This window comes from Lottia gigantea (genome assembly GCF_000327385.1).
Source record: "Lottia gigantea unplaced genomic scaffold LOTGIsca_52, whole genome shotgun sequence".
Lineage (NCBI taxonomy): Eukaryota > Metazoa > Mollusca > Gastropoda > Lottiidae > Lottia > Lottia gigantea.
The window spans coordinates 282,762-307,181 of NW_008709781.1; the positions used below are offsets into that span (position 1 = coordinate 282,762).

General features: G+C 33.4%; 1 protein-coding gene across 1 annotated transcript; it reads left to right on the forward strand.

Annotated features, from left to right (window-relative positions):
* Nucleotides 1-10,407: 10,407 nt before the first annotated feature.
* LOTGIDRAFT_92276 (hypothetical protein) lies at nucleotides 10,408-23,268 on the forward strand (the record flags this gene model as incomplete). Its single annotated transcript, XM_009062574.1, has 9 exons — nucleotides 10,408-10,507; nucleotides 10,916-11,047; nucleotides 16,052-16,180; nucleotides 20,803-20,981; nucleotides 21,238-21,372; nucleotides 21,700-21,803; nucleotides 22,009-22,133; nucleotides 22,494-22,738; nucleotides 23,071-23,268. Coding segments are annotated over 9 exons (1,347 nt in total), but the record flags the coding sequence as incomplete, so codon positions are not given.
* Nucleotides 23,269-24,420: the final 1,152 nt, after the last annotated feature.

Sequence of the window (24,420 nt, forward strand, 5' to 3'; positions counted from 1 at the left end):
AGCTGTACTATTTGCGATATCAGCATCGCAGCATTGACTGACTAGTTCACCACTTCACCTAAAGAGAACCGCGAGTCGGATTGTTGATGAAGATAACCGAGACTAGTGCCCAATTTTACCTAATCTTAATAACTATACAAATGTATGTTTTTAAATCCAAAATATTAGCTGGCAAAGAGGTGCAACGCGAATCTAAAAATGTGGTCAATTCAGCCGACGACCAGTGAGCTAGACTATATGTATTTGATAAGGTACTCTGTAGTCAAAAACTACAATGCTTTTTTCCGCGGGAACGACGTTAAATTAAGAATGCTAGGGTTTTATTCTTATTTGTAGTTCAATTTAGAACCATTAGCTGTTTGGTTATAGATCTATAATTTTATTAAGTCATCCCTTTTATATGAAAGTCTTCCTACTGGAGCTGATTATAGTACAAAGTGTACTTTTTATTGCAATTATATACATTCGATACACACCCATGCTTGATAATCTTTAACCTTCTGTCGTTTCTAGAACACAATAAATTATCACTTCTAACATGAGTTGTCTGATATGTGTTCTCATGATAAAACATGAGAACATTATCACTACAGATGGTGATTTATCTTTGATTGTATGTTTGGAATGGCTTTATAATGATTGCAACCGGAATGATACAAGTTAAAAGACACGATTTGTCAATAAAGGTGAATACGATATCTAGAGACCTACTGACACATTACTAGCTACTCTTAAAGTGTCTCTATCATTAATCTTAGATTCAATGAGTTCAAACAGACTGATCGATCAGAAGATAAGTGGGTGGTCCGAAACTCTTTAATAAGACTGACAAAGAATATAACAATAGGTTTACTTAAAAACAAATAAAACAAATAAAAAATCATGTTTGCTGATTCCAAATTTTGCAGTTTGCACATATACAACAGTTGAGTCATCGAATTGAACTAATTGAAGTTCACTCACTAAGTGCAGTTCATCCTTATGTTGCACTTCATTCATGTACGGTAGTTGACCCATAAATTGCAGTTGATCTGTCAATTGAAGTTCACCCCTATATAATACTTCACCCATCTACTGAAGCTCAACCATAGCTTGCAGTTTACCCATCTACTGCAGTTCATCCATATTGCAGTTCATTCATATATTGCAGTTAATTCATATATTGCAGTTCACCCACTAATTGCAGTCCATCCATCTATTGTAGTCCATCCACTAATTGTAGTTCATTCATATATTCCAGTTCATTCATATATTCCAGTTCAACCACTACTTGCAGTTCATCTGTCTATTGTAGTTATTTCACTAATTACAGTTCATTCATATATTGCAGTTCACCCACTAATTGCAGTCCATCCATCTATTGTAGTTCTTTCACTAATTACAGTTCATTCATCTATTGCAGTTCATATACATATTGCAGTTCACTCATATATTGAAGTTTACCCACTACTTGCAGTTCATCTGTCTACTGCCATTCACCCAATAATTGCAGGTCAGCTACATTTAGAAGTTTGTCCAGTTCCAGTTCAACTGTATGAATATGTTCTTCTCATACGTATAATATAGTTTAGAAATATACAGCACTGTAACTGTGAAATATTTTGTTTTTGTTCAATATAGTTTATTCAAAGGGGTTTTTTCATCCATGTTAGAGTTTTCAAATATATTTTTCATCCCTGCATCAGTTCATACGTTACACTTCATACGTTACAGTTCATTACATTCTTATGTTACACTACAGTGTATTCGTGTGGCACTTTATCAATATCTTATATATTGCGGTTCACCCGATATAACAGTACATCTTGATGTAATATATGTTCAATGGTTAATCGACCAAGCCACCAAACTTATTTCATTTCCAAGTTGGGTTGTTCTGACCTGATAAATTACTATAAATCAAATAATCTGACTGTGCTGTAGTCTGGAGAGTAGACAATTTAACTTTAATCAGAAGATTATAGGCAATTCTGCGTGACTAGTAATCTGCCTACATCACGAATTTTTTGGTGATTTTGTTGTTTTAGAAAAACTATGGTATTATTCTTTAGAATAAAAGAAGAAAAGTACCAAACAAATTTCCTTTAGGGTATCAATGACGCCAAGATGGTAAATTCAATCCCAAATTGCTCCAAATTTCTGAATGTGAAACTACTGCCCAGCATATTCACAATGTGAAGCTATTTCAAACTGCGCCATATACCTTGACTGCAATAGCCACTTTTTTGTATCACCGAATACAGTGATTTGATTTGATGGCATGCCATTAGAGATCTTGAAAATTGAGACTGTTAACATTATGGCTTATGTTTTACAGACTTTCTCATTGACTGTATTCTCTGGTTGCATTGACAAACTTTCGCGAAAGGTGGCTATTGAAGTCAATATATTAGACGAACCTCGTAATAGCTTGAAATTATGAAGGTGTCACTTCAGAAACTTTAAACCCATGAAGCTAGAAGATAACAATCAGAAAAGACTAAAACAGCAGACTAACCTAATCTGAAAATCAAAACTGTAGTGAAATCAATTACAAAATAATACCCCCTGATGTACTGTGACGTACTGTAACCTATACAGTTTTAAAAATTAGACTTCCTTTACACCTGTTTTATTTTGATAACATCATAATGACTTTATTTACCTTTTTAACAGGTACAACCAGGTGGTTCTTCTTAAACTTGATTAATTGTCAATTTGAATGGAACAACTTTTCTTGTTTCAAATGTTTTCATCGCACTGTTTGTTTTCGACAAAAGGACTAGTTAACGTGACTAGTTTGTATACCTTTTTCCCTTAACGTGACTAGTTTGTATACTTTCTTCCCTTATCGTGACTAGTTTGTATACTTTCTTCCCTTATCGTGACTAATTTGTATACTTTCTTCCCTTGACGTGACATATTTATACACTTTCTTTGTATACTTTCTTCCCTTATCATGACTAGTTTGTATACTTTCTTCCGTTATCGTGACTAGTTTGTATACTTTCTTCCCTTATCATGACTAGTTTGTATACTTTCTTCTCTGATTGTGACATGTTTGTATACTTTCTTCCCTTATCGTGACTAGTTTGTATACTTTCTTCCCTTGACGTGACATATTTATATACTTTCTTCCCTTATCATGACTAGTTTGTATACTTTCTTCCCTTAACGTGACTAGTTTGTATACTTTCTTCCGTTATCGTGACTAGTTTGTATACTTTCTTCCCTTGACGTGACATATTTATATACTTCCTTCCCTTATCATGACTAGTTTGTATACTTTCTTCCCTTATTATGACTATTTTGTATACTTTCTTCCTTTATCGTGACTAGTTTGTATACTTTCTTCCCTTATCGTGACTAGTTTGTATACTTTCTTCCCTTATCGTGACTAGTTTGTATACTTTCTTCCCTCATCGTGACTAGTTTTTATACTTTCTTCCCTTATTATGACTATTTTGTATACTTTCTTCCCTTATCGTGACTAGTTTGTATACTTTCTTCCCTTATCATGACTAGTTTGTATACTTTCTTCCCTTATTATGACTATTTTGTATACTTTCTTCCCTTATCGTGACTAGTTTGTATACTTTCTTCCCTTATCATGACTAGTTTGTATACTTTCCTCCATGATCGTGACTTTTCTGTATAATTTCTTTCTTGATTGTGACTTGTTTTATACATTCTTTCATTATTTCGACTTATCTGCATACTTTCTTCCTTGACTATGACATGTTTTACTTTCTTCCTTGATTATGACATGTTTTACTTTCTTCCTTGACTATGACATGTTTTACTTTCTTCCTTGGCTATGACATGTTTTACTTTCTTCCTTGATTATGACATGTTTTACTTTCTTCCTTGACTATGACATGTTTTACTTTCTTCCTTGATTATGACATGTTTTACTTTCTTTCTTTGCATATGACATGTTTTACTTTCTTCCTTGGCTATGACATGTTTTACTTTCTTCCTTGATTATGACATGTTTTACTTTCTTCCTTGATTATGACATGTTTTACTTTCTTCTTGGCTATGACATGTTTTACTTTCTTCCTTCTCTATGACATGTTTTACTTTCTTCCTTGATTATGACATGTTTTACTTTCTTCCATGATAGTGGATTCTCCTTTATTGTGATCTGTACTTCTGTGTAGATAATTAACTCTTTCGGGTAAAAATTTAATCATCGAAATACAAAAACAAGTAATTAACAAGCTATAATAAAGAAAGGTGATTTCATGGAAGTCATCTGAGGACACCACCCTGTTCAATATATTGACATTTGTCGTAGACATTTTTATAATAACGCCCTATTTATACCGTATCAACCGTCAATTGTCTGTAAAGTCTTTTTCATTAGTCAACTTACATATTTTCTGAATGTGTTAACAGACTTTCGTGATGTTATAGATTTTACTCTTGTAGACGATGTTGTCAATCATAACCAATGATTAACAATCTCACACGCAGGGCATATTATATACCTTTTGAATCACAGTACAAAACAAGACTATAGAAATCTGACAATAATTTTTTTTAATCACATTCATTCGACGAGTTCGTCGATGCTTAGAGCATTTAGGCGAAGTAAATAACAATAATGCGTTTTAACAGATTTGTCCTAATAAGAACGGAGAGATAAGTGAATAAAAAGGGAGTTGAAATCCAATCTGCCAATCTTTATTACATAGTTTTACCAAACACATTATGTGCGAAAAATAATAATAATATTTCTTTGGAGGTTTGATCAAGGAAATCTGACAGGAAAAGATCATTGAAACCGTAGTCGTTTAATTTTACTGCTTCTCCCTTTATATAAGTCGGACAGATATATTTAAATATTTTGTACTTTTACTTTCCGTAAGTTTATACGTGAGGTAGCTTCTTTAATCTTTTAATAGCTAATTTTTCTAACTCCTGATCTAATTGAATGTATTTCTAAGACTGTTATTGTTATTATGTATTGGTAACGGACTATACAGAAACTGTGAATATAAAAACCAATAAAATCTCTTCTTCTTACCTTTAAATCTATTACTCTGACAAGTTCGGTCGACTACAGATGAGATTTACATTGGAATATTAAAACATTGGTTGTTTTACAACGAATTAGTGACAAGTAACTTTTGGATTAGAAGCAATATTTCACAACCTTTGGGTAGGTAACTTAGAGGTGATTACAGATGAGGTTGGTATACTAAAGTGTTTGGTTTCGTTACTGCAACGAATCTGTGACAAAATGTCTTCTGGATTATTCAGGGAATAAGCAAATTGAAATGCAATATTTAACGACATTTGGGTAGGTATCTTGAATTTTATATACACGCTGCTCAGTTCGTTTGTTTTTCTGCATTATAAGTATAGGTACGGCGAATTTTGTGACTGTACAAAAAGCCAAAGAAGACTGCAATTAATGTTTTAGGTCACAACTTTAATTCTTATATTCATGCAATTTACAAGAAAGCTTGTGATTTGAGATCTGAAATCATCGATTTCATTCATGCAACAAATTTGGAAGTAGGGATGAGTTAAATGGTTCTTTAGTAAATTTAATAGCGTTTCAAAACGAGTTTCTTACAATACCTAGGTAAAAATACTTATACTAGTCAAATTAAGTCGTTATTGAATTATTACTGTGATTTGGAATTGTGTAGTGTAAAAAAACCTTTAGTTCCATTAAGCTTGAAAAAGACTGCATTAGCATTAGAAAATCTCAGCAAAAAATCGTTAGAACTTGGTTTATAAATGGGATCATTATAATTTTGTACAGGTAAATTTGCATAAAATTAAAGCAGCATTTTTTTGATATGATTATTCCAATAATAAGATTTTATTTTTTGAGTCAGTTAAGTGCAGAAATGATTTTCACCATAAATCACAGAAACTTGAACAGTTCTTTAGTATGCACTTTATCCTGAAAGTGGTATAGATATTTCAAAATACATTTAGAAGTGTATTTGATGCCTCTAGTTCAATCAAATGTCAATTCAGTACATTGAATATAAAAACCAGAAAGCATTTGCAATATTTCTTAATAACGATACACAGTTTTAAGTTGGTTTATTGAAACATTTGTTGTATTTGTTACCACATGAGGTTTAGTTGGATTGTTTTCTGTAAACATCTACCATTTATCTGTGATGATGACCATAACTGAAAAATAACATTGTGTAAGAGTTCTCTTGAAAAAGGTTGAAGAGTGAATAAGTATATTGCCTCTGATCTTAACACAAATTATCTATAATCTAATAAAATGGTGGAAAATACTGCGAAATTGTTTATTTAATCGAGTTTTGTATAATTCTTCAGTTTTATTGGTGACTTAAATCCGTGGATTCCTAATGTTTCAAACATGCATTACTTAAAATGTGAGGTTTGAAAATCCCAATGAATAAACAACTTTTATGGATAATACGATTTTTAAGAATATTGTTAAAAAATCTCAAAGTTTACCAAAAAAAAAGCACCTGGACAAAACAAGGCGTTTTGATTTCGCTGCGTATATATGACGCGTTAGACCGTCAAATAAGTAAGATAATTTTATAAATCTCCAATTATTCCGTAAGTGATTGATTCAGGGCACTATATAAAATACACATTCCATTCTGTGGCGACAGATTTCTGTACCGGATATTGGTTCTTCATTACATTGCACTTTACATACAGAAAGTAATCAATCGAAATGAACAGATTCGTTTTATAATATTGGTTTGTATCCCGTGGGCTCAGGGTTTCTAAGGCATTTGGGGAGGAAGAAATATACACAGAGGAAATTCTTTCTAGATATTAGATATTGTCATTACAATGAAATTTTCGTTTTGTACAAGTATCTACAACCGTAATGACGGGTGCAGTTTCTTTAAAAAAAATCGTCTAGAATGACCAACAGTGAAGATCTATCTTTTATTCTTTTTCAAGAGAAACCCATTATCAGCTTCAGACAGAAAAACACCTAAAATAGATACGTATCATTTTGTGTTGACATTAATAAGCCATTGTTTCCTATCAAATATTATTACCAAACTTTGGCACGTGAACAACAAATAAAATTTAATTAAGAAGAATACAATTATTTCAAACCATAAATACGTTTTGTTAAACATAATTAAAGATAAAAAGTCTGATGTTTTTTTTCTTATACACAAATTTATAATATTATTAGCAATATTATATTTGACAGTAATTGAAACTTTTTTCCCTTCGAACCAATGTCAATATCCATATCCATATTTGACATTTCGTTTTATGTAGTGTTGATATGTTCCAAGTCCGAAAGTCTCTCTCTGCTCTGTATTTACCTGATGGCTCCTAACCCAGAGTTAACTGGTATTGCAAACGTTAGTATCCCTTATACTCTCAACAGCAGCGTCTTTTAGATCACCAATTTCTGTAGACTGTAATTATTAAAAATTCCAGTTGTGTTAGAGCCAGGTCATTGGTAATAATTGGTTTGATGTGTTTCTCTAATTTTTATTTTAAAACAAAAAACAAGTTCAAACGATTCGAAGTACAAAACAAAAGTAGAAATCCAATATAATATATATGCAATACATTTGTTTGCAGCAAATGAACTATTCATATCAGAAATTATATCAATTATAAGTGAGTAAATGTTGCATTCAAGCACCAAACATTTAATTTTCACGAAGGTAACACGAATGATCTAGTCAGTCATCTTATTTCGGATTTATTTAGTTGACTATATTCTTTAAGACAAATCATTTCGTATATTACTCATGTATACTAAGTTCTTAATTTCCCTCTCGTAAGAAGTATTAGGCTTTAATCTCGGGATCAGCTGACGATTAGGAGATGAGAGAAACATTAAGCCCTCTTTAATTGGCATGAAAGCATAAAGTATGAAATAGCATGTAATCGCAGGTATTTTGTTTACTTGCTTGGTATTTCACCAGACAAAATGTGGCTGAAGCTCATGTGTGATAATATAATTTATTCAGTGCAACTTACATTCGGTAGGTAATGATGATGTTTACATTTTTATATTTTATAAGAACTTTAAATGTCGTTTCTCAAAAACTTTAGGATGTTTGTAATTATTTTATTTGGTCAATCGCTAAAATTGATTTTAAATCTAGTTTTGATAATCAATTAGAATTTTTAGATTTTACCGTGGTTCAAATGTTGGTTAACACAATTCATCACTTTGTATAGAGATGACTGATCACAAACCACATTTTCATTAAGTTCATAAAACAAGAATTACTCGTTTGACTGACATTTATTGACAACTGAACTTGGCTTTAAAAGATTACCTATAAAATATTATATATATGATTGTCGAAAAATTAGAGAAAGGATTTAGATTCTTGTTGATGTAGTTAACACACTGACTCCACCATCAATACAGTTTTAGGGCCTAAAAGTTTTAATTATTAGATATTCTTGTAGAGATTTTCAGGAATGATTTTTCTAGATTTTTACGACAATCAATTTTTGTTGTTGATTTTTTATTGCAAAAAAATGATCGGAATTAATCTTTTGAGATAGGACAATGCCCCAGGTTTTACAAATCAAAGGAAATTGCTAATGAGTACAATCTATGTATTCGACAATGAACATCAGTCATGTTGACGTTAATGAGTAGAAAATTTTTAATGAACTAATTTCACTAATGAAGAAAAATTTCATGATATTGATTTTGTTTGATTTCATAATTAAGAACGTTTACCTGCAGACTTTGGTATAAAGAATAATGACTGGTGTTAAAGATAAAGTAAAGCAGATTTTAAAAAAAACATGAAAAATCTCATCTTGATGAATGTCTGATCAAAAAAGCACTTTCATGCAAAACACGTGAATATCGTCATAGACAAAATAGTGGCCCATCTGACATGCACGTTACATCACAAAAAGTCTATTTACAACTATTATAGAAAACATAGAATGGGACAATAAAAGCATCCCCAATACACATATAATAGCTGGAAAATCCCGTTTGAATCCCTCTAACTTTCTGCTGAAATTTGATCTTGTACCACTTTAAATGTATCTGTTTAGTGTTTTATAACAACTAGGTTGTGAACGCCCTGAAACCTAATGAAGAATAACCGGATTTTAATAACATTCGTCCCGGAAAAACATTCTATCATTTCCACTCATTTGTTTTTTTTTTTGTGTGAGAAAGGAGACTATTTCTATTTCGTGAGATTCTGCCATTTCAAAGCTCATTCATTTTAACCACAATTCTTATAATCTCATCTTTCTTTAGAAGTTGCAGTGATTTGGAATTGGAAAAGAAATCCCAACTACAAATTGATTTATTTTTTCCGAGCAGAGTTCTCTTAAAGGAAGCTCTTGGCAATATAATTATCAATTGGAAATCAAAGTGGAACACGTACAAATGGGGTTATTACAGTCTGATGTAATATCAAACAACATGATGGTGCCATCTGAGCCTGCTCTCTGTTGTGGTTCTGAATTCTTAATATTAGGTCCCATCTGCATGGAAAATAGAGGATTTGTTCACAAAAGTATATAGTACAGGATTATGTGCAGTGCCACTATAGAACAAATGATTTTGGTAGCTTTTCGTTATGTTCACAGGATAACTGTTTGGATATTGGGTTAAATCAGCGAACAAGTTATTTTTGGTTCATTATGCTATCGCAAACACTTTAATATTGTGATCAAAACAAATGTTTCCAATTTTAGGAAATCGATAGCGTAAACATGATCATATGGTTTTATTATATAAGTTATTCAAATAACACACTATACTGATTACTGGGTCGTATAACTTGCTTAATGTTAGGATATCTAATATATTAATGTGTGATTATTCCAATGTTACTTACATATATCGAGTTATTGTTTTTGTTGTATAAGGTTTACTAATAGAATTTTGTGTGCATTTCTTGATAGTTCATTTAAAATATTAGACGGTTATATACAACAGGTAGGCTACTTGCTACGATGATCAAATGAACTTTAATATGGTACCTATTTCTTAACCCATGAACTAGAGCAGAGCCGTAGATTCTAAAACATGTCGCATTCAGCTCAAAGCCAAAGTCAATTTTTGTGTACCATTGAAAGAATCCGATGTGTTTTATAGGAACTTAATATTTGTTTGTGTCTTCTGCTGAATGGAACTTTTCATTTGATCTAACCAGATTTCTTTTCATAAAATATAGTTCATATCTATCCATTTATTGTTTCCTCTTAAACCAGATTGCAACATAACATAACAGGACGTAGAGTTCAATGTAAAATTCTGTGTAATTATTTGGTTGTATATTTCAGACGCTGTCATCATTAATGACCCAACAAACTCAAGAGACAGATTACAGGGATTCCGCCCAGACCCTCACCCAGGAGAGTAACTATGGTAGTGAGGGCAACTTTGTACCTGAACCGGCCGAGGAAGAGACCCACTTTGATCGTTATGACCAATCGCTGTGGGACAGACATTTGGAATATATACTAACATGTAGTAGTTTTGTTGTTGGGATTAAAAATATTCTTCAGTTTCCAACACTGACAGCCAAAAATGGAGGCGGTGAGTAGAATTTTGTTAAATATAATATATGATTTGAAATAGCGATGAAATGAACTGTGTCTTTCGGTCCAGTAAAGGCGTCAATATCTTCAATGCCAAAGAGATCAAGATACATAAATCTTGAAAAATCCTGAAAATACCACATACATTCTGATTACTGCCTTCCAGAAACATTTACACGTACGTCTAATGCCTAAATGCCCTTACCCCTAGTATAAGCATGACAAACTAGATGGTTCATAGATGTCTAACTTTGACAACAAACAGTTTTTGATGCTGTTTCAGTTAGAACGTCTTATTTCTAAGGCTTAAGTGGCATTGTGGTCTGTGGTACAGGAGATTTTTTTCCTCGCTAGTTAAATGTATTTTGAATATTATTGTTCTTAATTTTAGCCTTTATATATTTAGGAGCGTTTTATTTTGTATACCTATTATTGGTATGTATATTGGGAGTTCCTATCCTATACCTAGAGATGTGTATTGGTCAATATGTACATGGTGGACCAATGAAAGCCTGGACTGTCATGCCATTAGCTAAAGGTAAGTTTTCAGTCAGCTCTCTCTTGATGTTATACATTGATATTGAAGGTGTTCTGTAAAGAATTTATGGTTTGTGGCTACAAAGACTTACAAGACATTATAAATGTACTTCTAATTTGATTTCATTTGATATAAGATTTGCTAACGATATCCCCCCACCCTTACCCTTTAACTCCCATGAAATTGAACAACCAGTATACACAAAACAAGAAGTAGAATACATTTTAAATACACTGGAAAACAAGAAAGCAAATGGACCCGATCAGATTAGCAATCAAATCCTGAAACACTGCTCTGAATGTCTGTCAGCACCCCTCTCGAGACTATTTAATATCTTACATTCTTCATCTATCTACCCGAACGAATGGAAAATTGCCAACGTTGTACCAATTCATAAGAAGGGAGACACGTCCTTGTACTTAAACTACAGACCAATCTCCTTGCTAAGCTCTCTCGGGAAAGTTTTTGAAAAATGCATGTTTAAGTACATCTACAAGTACAATTTCTTGTGTGAAAACAACATCTTAACATCGTTCCAATCTGGTTTCAGACCTTATGACTCTACCATCTATCAACTGATTGACATCAGTGACTATATCCTGAGAAATCTTGACGATGGAACTGAGGTAAAGGCAATATTCTGTGATATCAGCAGGGCCTTTGATCGCGTCTGGCACAAAGGTCTTTTATATAAAATGTACCAACTTGGTATAAGAGGCCAGTTTCATTCGCTCCTCAGCAGTTACCTCGGCAACCGAAACCAGGCTGTTGTTATAAATGTTATAGCATTCCGACCTAAAAATCATTCAAAATGGCGTGCCTCAAGGTTCAGTTCTCGGCCCTCTCGTGTTCCTCATATACATAAATGACATTGTTAATAACATCAACGCCAATATTCGTCTGTATGCTGACGACACGTCCCTGTAGTGTACGTAACAATTGAAAACCCACCAAGAAATTTTAAATCACGATCTGCAAACAATATCTAAGTGGGCAGACGACTGGAAAGTGATTTTCAACCCTGCAAAGAAATCTACCGCCACAGTTCCAATCAAATTCAGAGATCAAACACTAAATGATACGTACTACCACAAACATCTAGGACTGCACTTTGATAGATCAGGATCTTGGACAACACATATTTATTACGTAGTTTCAAATGCTAGTAAACTTGTTGATTGCTTTCGTAGTCTTAAATATCGTTTGTCCCGCCGATCTCTAAATATTATATACAAAACCTTCATCTTGCCAACCTTTGATTATGCAGATGTCGTTTGGGATAACTGTTCCACAACTGACAGTGATAAGCTAGAAAATCTACAACGTGACGCACTGCGGACTATCACCGGGCTTGTCCGGGGTACATCGCACGCTCGTCTCTACAACGAATCAGGATATATCCCACTTACAGAAAGACGTAGACGTCATAAAATAATTTTATTCTATAAAATGGTCTACAGACATGTTCCTCCTTACTTAAGTCTCCTTGTCCCACCAACAGTATCAGCTGTTAACCCTTATCCATTCCGCAATCAAGACGAATTAAAGGGAATTCCATCAAAGTCTGTCCAATATGAAAATTCTTTCCTACCGTCTGCAGTTGAGTTATGGAATACACTACCGAACAATGTCAAACTATAGCCCCATCAATCCATGATCTAAAGCAACGTCTAACAGAAAATGACTTAAAAGTACCACCCTATTTTTATTTCAGTAATAGATTTGCAGAAATAATTCACTGCCGTCTTAGGCACTCAAAGAGTGATCTAAATGCCCATAAATGCTCAATGTTTATATCTGTTGACCCTAGATGTCTATGCTGCCATTTTCTTGAAGATGTTGAGCATTTCCTACTTTACTGCAGCAGATACAAAAATATAAGGCAAAACACTATTGGAAACCTTGATTATTCGTTAAAACAAATTCAAATACTTCTTACCGGTGACGAAAGCCGCTCTAACTCTGAAAATGAAACTATATTTAAAGTGGTACAAGAATTCATTATAAAATCAAAACGGTTTAAGATATTGTCATAAATATCTGATACTTGTCTAGGATAACCAGCATGATAGCATATCTCGGATGTACTTACCACCGCCATCTTTGAACTCTATAATAATGTTCTGACTCTATACTCACGTTAGCCTCATACTCTGTTATTCTGACTCCATACATACTACTGTTAGCTTCATACTTACCACTGTTATTCTGACTCCATACTACTGTCAGCTACATACTTACCATTGTTACCCTGTCTCCATACTACTGTCAGCTACATACTTACAATTGTTGTACGGACTCCATGCTGCTGTTAGCTTCAACTTACCACTGTTATTTCTGAACTCCATACTACTGTTAGTTTCAAACCCACAATTATCCTGACTCCATACTACTGTTAGTTTCAAACCCACAATTATCCTGACTCCATACTACTGTTAGCTTCAAAATTACCACTGTTACTCTGGCCCCATATTACTGTTAGCTTCATACTTACCACTATTATTCTGACTCCATACTACTGTTAGCTCCATACTTACCATTGTTACCCTGTCTCCATACTACTGTTAGCTTCATACTACTCTACACCACTTTTAGTTTTGTAACTCCACGCGATGGGTCTCATTCATTCACTCCTTTATCTTTTTTTTCTCATTTTAAGAGACTCATGTCTATCATACGACCCACGGTACCACACACTTATCCTTTTCTAGATCTCTCTGTCCACAACCCTTTCCTACCACTCTCTTTATAATGTTACCATGTTATTTAGTATTAAAAACCAGGACTTAAATATATTAACTTATTGCCCTATTCTGTTCATTTCTAATTTTTAATTTGTTTCATGAAATATATCTGTAAACATTGACCTTTGTCCAGCGAGGCAGATTCAAATAAGCATTATGCTTCTTTCTGTATCGCATATATGTACATTGTAAAATTTATCTGTAAATAAAGAAATACTGTTTAAAAAAAAAAGATATAAGATTTGAACGACATATAGAAGCGAGGGGCACATATAACAAAACACAAGACAATATTATGGAATATAACACACTTCTTTAATAAGGTTGAGCACAAAACGTTTCAACACCCAGAATAGGCCTCCCCTTCATAGGTCCTACCAGCTACAAAATAAGACGCCTCCTGAAACAACAACTATCCATAGATTCATATTTCACCCCAGGTACCGACATGAAATTACTTCTGGCAGCTAACGGCAGACCTAGGTCCAACAAGAAACCTGACCCCAGTGGAGTTGTATATGAGATACCATGCAACTGTGGAGACATTTACATAGGCGAAACATGCAAAACCCTCTCCACCAGAATGAAAGAACATATCGCCTCCACCAAAAACGAAGATGGAAAATCGGCTTTATCTGAACACCCCATAGTATTTCCAAACCACAAAATCCAATGGCAAGACCAATCCGAGAAGCTCTAGCTATTCAGATATCAACCGCGACAATGGACAGTACATTTCCAATATATCCCCCCCCCCCCTCCCCCCACCCCATTCATTACATGTTTCTTCCCATCATTCTCCTATTTTCCTCCCAGTGTCTTCCTCAGCATATCTCATTAGCTTATATTTGCTCAGTACCTGCTCAATGACTTCACATTGTCACCTCACTAGTTTTAATACCCTTTTATCTATTGTCTCTTAATCACTTGTTATTACCCTTTTAACTATTGTCCCTCTTAATCTCTATATTGTTTCTTGTTGGTATATATTTTGTTATGTTTTATTCTCTTGCCAAATTAAAATGCCACCTCACGGACTCCCGCTCTGTGATTCCCTCTTTCGAAGCCTCCAACTACCAACTACTTCCACTACCAACAACTACCTAGTTTGCGATATCAGCATCCGCTGGAAACGAACGTTGACTTGTCATCTACCTACCCATTCTCTTGCCATTACATCTGATGACGATACGTATATATTGTGTTGAAACGTTATGTGCCCAACCTTATTAAAGAAGTGTGTTATATTCCATAATATTGTCTTGTGTATTGTTATATGATTTCATTTGGCTTCAAATCAAGAATAACATCCGCAAGAAGCAGTTAAGTTGTGTTTTCGGAAGTAAAAAGTCAAATTGAACTTTTAAAACACGTACATGCCCTTCCTCGAATAATTTCTTTCCTTAGCTTCCAAACCGATTTGGTTAAAATGCCACATGTATTCAGACTTGAACCTTTCAAACATGATTTATGATGGAACAGGCATCTGGTACTATAAACAAGTTATAAATGTAATATATGATATTTAGATGTTTCAGGTTAAACTATAGGATGATTTACTACCAATTTATACAGTTGATATGTAATAGATAATACAATATTTAGGTTGAAAACACGTGTATATAGATCTGGTCTCTTTTTATACCAATATTTTTGATTTTCTCAGTATTCTTTATATTTACCGTTTTTTTGTAAGACATTATAGAAGTAAGGAAGTCACATTAAATCACTAATATTTCCTTTTTTTTCTATTTCTATATGGATATACTACTAATAAATTTATGACATAATATATGGTACGAAACACAAATCGAGGCAACATTATCAAGTAAAAAACATATAACTTGATAATATTACCTGTATGTGCTTTGAAACGTAAAATGATAATTTGTTGCAATATCGTTGTAAAATCTTATTTCGGATTGTTGTCCAATTATAGGACAGAGTTTTCCATTAGCACCTTGTCAAGTAAATCCTGTAAACGGCGTGTCATTCTAAAAAAATACATTTGATTAATCAATGCGCAGAAACACGTACCAATCTGAAACGTTCGACTTTTAATTTCACCAATTTAAAGTTTAGATTATCTGATGACTTAATGTAGACAATTCTGACTTAAAAGGCTCGAAGTTATAATAAATCATTATTGCATTTAATCAAAGATGGTTGTCCTAGTATCACAGTAACCGAACCATGAAAAATATCAAAAATATAGCTCGATAAGCATTCTGTTCATTTTTTTTTTTGCATTTTTTTGCAGGTTTAGGATATGGTATGTTGGTGTTATGCACATTGATATCTATGTTTTATAATACATACAGCGCCTGGGCATTGTTTTATCTTTTTTCTTCGTTTTCATCAACTTTACCATGGGAGGCAAACCAAGCAGGTAAGCCCCTTATCCTCTTCTGTTCGACAAAACAATCACCCCAGATGACGTCACTATCATAAATAGATTTGCTGTTGTCGGTGATCGTTACATACAAAAGAGGGAGATGAAGCAAGCAATTTTCAGAAGAAATGGTATACAATGTATAGGAATCATCTGGCAACGAGACAGTATGGAGAAGTGGACAATTTTAAGATTCTTAGCCAAGAATATGTACAATGATATGTGTCAGCGTGACCAAACAGACCAAACCTCATGTTTCAACTATTATAATCCGTCTGCTTGTAAGAAATAACAATCATTGGCTGGAGCGTTCAAACAAATTTCGTACTTACTTATCAGTGAAATAACGAAGGACTTTATTTGTTTTTCATACTTTTCTGATGCACTTATTCACAGCATGCGATGAGCACTTGATACCATTAGAGGAAATGTAAAGGGTCAGGAATATAAAAGACCATTTGAGTCAACACTCTTCATTCATTTAAAAATAATCACATTAACAACAGGCTAGCAGAACGGTTCAGACACACTGTGTCACTTTTAGAAATTAATTTAACCAAACTCAACGCAATTTCTGGTAATAGATTGTCTTTTGTCTGTATTATTTGAACAAATAATGTTCCTGGCTTCTGATCCAAGAATGAAGTACGATGAAATTTAAATTGAATTCTTCTAGGTCGGATTGTTCCCAGAAGTATTGCAGTCTATTTGAGTTTGTTAAAATAAGATTTATAGATAGGACAAAGGGTCTGAAATACCGACTGTTGTTTCTATTTAGAACATGAAAGACTGGTTATTTGAATTATTGAATACAATAGTCTGGTAGGCGGACAAAAGTTGATATTTTTGTTCAGAAAGTTATAAAGTAGACTTTTGAAAAATATTACATAACAAAAAGTGAGGGTTTAAATCATATTTCAGAAATACTTGAGTTGTTAGCTCAGACAGTTCAGAAAGAAGGCTTGAGATATCAGTTCTGAGAGTTATATCACGGTGCAGAAATTAGGCTAAAGATATCAGTTTTGAGAGTTATATCACGGTGCAGTAATTAGGCTTGAAATATCAGTTCTGAGAGTTATATCACAGTGCAGTAACTAGGCTTGAGATATCAGTTCTGAGTGTTATATCACAATGCAGTAACTAGGCTTGAGATATCAGTTCTGAGAGTAATATCACAGTGCGGTAACTAGGCTTGAGATATCATTTCTGAGAGTTATATCACGGTGCAGTAATTAGGTTTGAGATATCAGTTCTGAGAGTTATATCACGGTGCAGTAATTAGGCTTGAGATATCAGTTCTGAATGTTATAGCACCGTGCTGTAACTAGGCTCGGGGTATCTGTTCTGAGAGTTATATCACAGTGCAGTAATTAGGCTTGAGATGTCAGTTCTGAGAGTTAAATCACAGTACAGTAACTAGGTTTGATATTTCAGTTCTGAGAGTTATATCACGGTGCAGTAACTAGGCTTGAGATGTCAGTTCTGAGAGTTTTATCACAGTGCAGTAACTAGGCTTGAGATGTCAGTTCTGAGAGTAATATCACAGTGCAGTAACTAGGCTTGAAATATCAGTTCTGAGTGTTATATCACAAGACAGAAACTAGGTTTGAGATATTTGTTCTGAGAGTTGTGAGTTACAAAACCGGGTGCTGGTTTATTGAGGGTTTCCTTCATTTTAATATATAGTGATTCTGTCAGGTATTTTCAAATATGTCGGTTTAGGGGATGTCGGTTTACGGGGAATGCGGTTGCAAAGTATAACTTAGATAGATTATCGTAGATTAGAACAAGGTTTTTGGTATCAGCCCAGAACTTTATAATTCAGAACACCAGGCGTGGGGTTTATGTTCAGGAAATTCAGTGTTCAACAGCAGGACTTGAGGTATCAGTTCAGAGAAGTATCATATTTCAGAAACAAAAATTGAGATATGGGTTTGCTCCAGAATAAATATCACAGGTACTACAGAAACTAAAAGGCGAAGTTTTTAATCCTTGTCGGTTTCATAACAAAGTTAGTATTTATAATAAATATAGATGAATATTCTTATTGATGGTATGTCAGACTGGGAATTAAGGATGGATAGATAACGGAAATCAATGTCGGAAAGTAGCGAAAATCCCACTTAACGTGTCCACATAATACGAGTAATTCATTTATAACCTTGAAACGAGATTATTGTTAAAAGCCACACACTTAATCTTTTTAAACTTCATCGATTTACAAATTCTTTAACTTTCTTCAAGAGAAACTCTTATATAATATCATAGGTATATCTTTTCAAACAAACATACCCTTGGGATAAAAACCATGCAAAAAATGAAGAAATAACACGATTCAGAACCAAATATATATACATCAGAAACAAAACAAAATTAAAAGTAAGTAAATAACCAAAACTTCAGAAAAAAATATTCAAAAATTTAAACAAAATTTTAATTCGGGAACAAAACGAACATTGTATATAAATATGAAATGTATTTCTTGAATTTAAAAAAATGATAGTTTAGAGACAAAATAAATATTCTGAATAGAAGTGTCAAGAAAGCAGGCGGACTTTAGAAAGTATGCTTCAGAAACCAAAATAAAAACATACTTTAGAAACAACAAACATACTTCAGAAACAACAATATACATTAAACAAAAATGAATAATGATATGAATGGAGTTTTACCTCCTACTTTTCTGCATCATGTGGGCTAATGAAGATGGGCAACGCCATACATGGTGCAATGAGGGAAATTTTGCCAAGACAGCGGCATTAGCCTGCTCCTTTTTGATTTTCAACTGTCGAGGGATCTTTAACACAGCCTTGTAGCACATGGGGCCTCGGTTTATTGTATACATTTAAACAATACAACTGGTTGTAGAAACATGCATATCATCAACTCAGGATATAATGATTGTCGTTTTAAATGGATAACGCAATTTTAAGCGAAAAGGCTAATTTAGTTCTAGATTCTAGAGGGCGAGCAATTCTTTAGTAATTTGTTGATTTCCATTTCCATTTGCATAGATGCTTTATGCTATCACCACATTCCTGTCCACACCGTACATACAATAATATATAAAATCTCCATCCCTTTAACTTGTCAAGATAGACATTTTAACATTTTCAAAGTCTGATCAATATGCTGTCAATGATTATTATATAGATTCGGAACAAAAAATGACAGATATCATAATTGGACAAATTACTAGGCCCATATTGAATTATCTATACTTTCAAAATAATATAGGGCCATGAATAATTTCAGTTGGAGTGGGTGTTTATTGAAATAATTATACTATTGTATTCACAGCGAAATGAAACATCCGCTTCTATATAACTATTTGTCTCGACCAGGAAAGAGGAACTCCGGGAAAAGTTTATGTGTTCGAATACTATACAGCATCCCACTCTCACAGTGTGTAGAATTGGTGTTCACCCCAACAGAATTCTCTGTTTCTGTCTCTTACCCGGTTCCACATAATTATCTCTTTACCTCTGCCCCCAAAAGGAAAGTATCAACCCGGTAACGCCCAACAGCAACGGAAACCAGCCATTTTCAATTAGACTTCAATGATTTATTTTAAGATGTAATGTTATTTTGTAATGTAAGATGTCGAACTAGAAAACGAATAATGGTTAAGCTAAACATCCCCTTAATAAAGATATCGATTTTCTATTATGTTTATATCAGAATGTTGGTGATTTATGTGTTCATTAATAGGGTTTGATCTACATTACGTAACATTCTATTCTTCTTAATTACAATTAAACCAAATGTATTGTCATCGGAAATACTCCTCTCCAGTTACACTGAGTTCTTCTCAGTGAGACTCAGTCAGGTTATATTTTGTTATCACTACACTTTCCGCCATTGTACATGTAAATCGACTAATCTCCAACAACCGACAACCGAATATTCCTAAGCCAATTATGAATTTTTGTACCCCCTTTTGAAGCCGATGGTAATCATATTTTCTTATATTTTATTCTGCATGGTTTCGACAGAAGTCTCACGGGCGTAGCTCATTTGTAAATTTCGTTGTATTTCAGATAATGTCACCACATCTGAAGTTCCGTCGATGATTAGGGCTGCTAACAAGTACCTCTTGTAAGTGTTAAAGATTCCTTCTATCGTTTGAGGGCTATAGGTTTTCTTTAACCTAGACATATAACTGGATCGATACTCTGGCAAATAAGAGTCGTTTTCGGGCAGGGGACCAACTATTTGTTCTCTTGGTCAAATTTTAGTATCCAATATACCATGATATGACCATGTACATCACGTTAAATTTCGATAGTCGATTGTCCCTTGTCTTGGAAGACCTTATCATCTTCACTGGATATTGATGTCCTTGAAAATGTGCTAGTGATACAATCTTATACAAAAGCACTGTTGAGCATGGACATTTTATTGTGTTCGAGTTTAAGTTTAATCGTGATTATCTCCCTTTAGTCTTCAAGATATTAATCAGAAGACAATCTCTTATCTCTTGAACTTGCAATGCAGTGTAATTGTTATTTAAGAATCAAATTGATTGGATTCATTTGGTCCTCATGTTTATCTGCTAAAGGGTATTCGGAGTCAACATTACAATCGACGTACTAAATTGACCTTGTAATGACCTTCAGATTGGGACATCCATACATCCATACAATTTTGTATTTACTCTTGCAGTGAAGATATGCTTGATATATCAAGTGGTTTGGGTGATACAGGACAAGTCCAACCCTATATAGCAGGCTGTTTATTTTTAACATGGGTTGTGGTTGGCGTGGCTGTTTACTGGGGACGGATCTCAGTGGGGAAGGTGAAAGAAATTATTTGTACTTGGAGGTTTAAAAAAGAAGGAAGTCTGAAATTTAGGAAACTAATGCCAAATTTTCGAGTGTTTTTATGAAAACAGTTTTGCGCTTAATTATTTCTCCAGGTAATCTTGACATAGGTAATCAAAGCATCTGTCGCTTTACAAAGAAAACTTGCTTTGCTTTGAAAGAAATAGGTCAATAGTATGTTCAAACATTTTGTTACATACAAAGAACATTTAAGACTTTATATTCTTTCAGGTAGCTTATGTTACTGGTACTCTACCTGCAGTTTTATTCCTGGCAATTTTTAGCGGTGTTATTACATTACCTGGTGCTGTTAGTGGTGTTAAAATGTTTTTAACGCCCAAATGGCAAGTGTTAGGTAAACCTCAGGTTAGCTTATCTCACAAGTTTTAAGTAGATGTGTAGCACTGCTTTCAATCCTAATGCATATAAAACTGCGATATAGTTAGAGTCTGAAGGCAGATTAGGCAAAGTCAAACATTTTGTGCACGTTGATTTCAATTGCAGGTTGACATCAGGTGAGGCACTGAGTAAACCTGCTTTACTTTTAAACACTAAAGAAGATCAAATAGATAAAGTTTTTTCATTTCAAATTTAACCTCCTATGGGTGCGACTGGAATTCTTTTCACTAATTCATTAACAGCAATGAAACTAGTGTAGGGTTTAAGCTCCATGCTTTCACTTGATTATTCTAGATATGGTTAGATGGTGTTTTGATAGTATTAACTAGTATGGGTTGTGGTACAGGTGGTATTATCAATCTATCAGGATACTGTCACTTTCATAGTGGTTGTTTCAGGTAAGATATTGATAGTATTAACTAGTATGGGATGTGGTACAGGTGGTAAAATAATAACTGTATGATGTCAAGTCTTTCCTGTAAGGCAAGAGACTTCTGACTTCTTAGCTATTCTATTGCAAGGGCAAGTTTATTGTACAAAGGCTTAAATGTCAAGGGTTGTAGTCCATAACCCACAAATTTTAGTCAAGATTTATCTTTGAAGGAATGCTGTATTAACTGGTATATCTAATGTTATGGGATGTACACTGGCTGGATGCAGTATGTTTGCTATATTAGGTGTTTATACACAAATTATACAACAACCAATAAATACATTCAATATCTCAGGTATATATTTGTATATATTGCGGATTCCTTATCATTAAGATGAGGATGTTCAGGGACAAAATTGAGTTTTAGATTGGCATGTAGCAGAATTTTAGCTGATGTATTATCAATATATGAATGATATAATAGTCATCCAATTTTTAGTTAGATATATTAGTATATATAGGTATAGGATACTTGCAGCTCTACAAAAAATGTGTTTGGAAACAGTTTATAAAGAATAAAATCAGATAGAAATCCTCAGCCTCCCATAAAAAGTTTTTGCTTCTTTGCTATTGTTACAAGTGTGCCATAAAAAATATGTTCTCTCTTGAAGTAAATAAAGCTTTCTAATCCCTTCATGTTCATTTAATATTCCAGAAACAGAAATTGGTTTCCATCTTTTCCCAGCAATTAGTTTTTATTTGGAAAACTCAGCAGTATGGTCAGCCATTTTCTATTTATCAATATTTACAACTGGTATTGGTACTCAGATAGTATTTATTAGTACTGTTTATACTGGTTTTAGTCAACTTATTGGTGTACATACTACTCTGTGGAAAATTTCCAGTCTAGTGTTTCTGTTATCAGTATTGTATTTGATTGGATTGACAACTGTTACCCAGGTAAAACATGATGCTTCTGTTATAACCATATGTGGTGGATAGTGATTTCTTTCTTAAGACATTTTTCAATTTTCAATGCCTGATACCTGTTTACTTGATTATGATTAAGTATTTAAGTAATACAATTATCACCCATCTTATTCAGAAAGTCCCACAAAGTGATCCCCAATGTGTTGTTCAAAATGACAATGTATTTTTGATATGTATTAAAAGAGCAGATGCCTTGAAACTAATGTTGCAGTTATGATGACCCATTATTCTGCTTGAAGATGCATTATTAACATATATTAAATGAGTTCTGCTTCACAGATAACGTTTCTTACTATTGTTAGGCTGGTCTGTTTGTTATAACCTATCTTGATGAATTTATACATAAACTATCCATACCAATATTTTGTTTACTGGAATGTTTGATTATAACATGGGTATATGGTGCTCAGAGATTCCATAATAAAGTAGCTGATATGACTGGATCATCTGAAGGTCCCTTTATAAAGTGGATGTGGAAAGTCATCTGTCCAGTTTTCTTAGTGGTATATATTGATGATCTATAATATTTATATGATATTAAAAAAAAACTTCTTTTAAATTTATCATCTGCCATCCTTCAATGCTACTAATTTTCTAGTTGGAATATCTTTGACTATGTTATATTGTCCCTGAACATCTCAAATGAGTGTCTGAGAATTTCTCTTTGTTTTACAGGCAATGTTGGTTCTCACCATCATGAATACATCCTGTCCAATCTGTAAAGTAGAGAATGGTGGTAAAGAATGGATGGAACCATTTGGTTGGTTCCTATCATTAGTACCGGTTCTTATCTGTGTGATATATCCCTGTATAATATTAATAAAACATCGTACCAACTCTAGAAGGGTAAGTTATTGAAAGTGTATATTTTGTAATCAAACAGTTTTTCAGTTGGAATACTTTTAGAATATGACATACTTTAGTTTTACAATGCAAGGTTATTGAATGATAGTCTCAAACATGGTCAGTGCTTTTGTGGATTTGCAAAATTCACCAAATGTTGATGAAATATTGTTTATTTAGCCAAAAGGAAGTGTCCAGTTGTAAGATAGATCTCTCCTCTTTCCTTTATTGCCACGATCCTTAGTATAAAAAATGGATATTGTCAAAATCAATCAAAGAAAGAATTTTTGGAATAAGATTATGCAGAATTTTTTGTTGATTTTCAAACCTTTTTAATTAATCAAAAGATTAATTTGTTGATATTTTTCATTGTGCACATATCGACATATTCATTTGTTTGATTAATTGCATAATATATAACTGGCATAATGCATCAAATAAATGTTTCCTAATGTTTTGCTTAAGGCCAGACAATTATTTCACAACATGTACACATCTATTTTGGATCTTGATTATTGTGTGGTATTTTTGACAAGAAAGCTATATAATAATATCTTCTCTGTATTAAAGTGACACACCCACTTTGATTGTTGAAAATAATCTGGTAAAAATATTTTGAGGACTATTAAAGATTCAAAAGTTATGTAACAATATTTTTCTGGATAACATGGTCATCAAGATCTTTGTGTCCGTTGTCTTGCAATGTCAACTTCAGTCTGGATAGTGGAATCAAGCACATGCTAATTAATTTCTTTAATTTAAAAGACATGTGGGCACCTTGCTTTAAATGGAAAAGGGTTTATAACTAT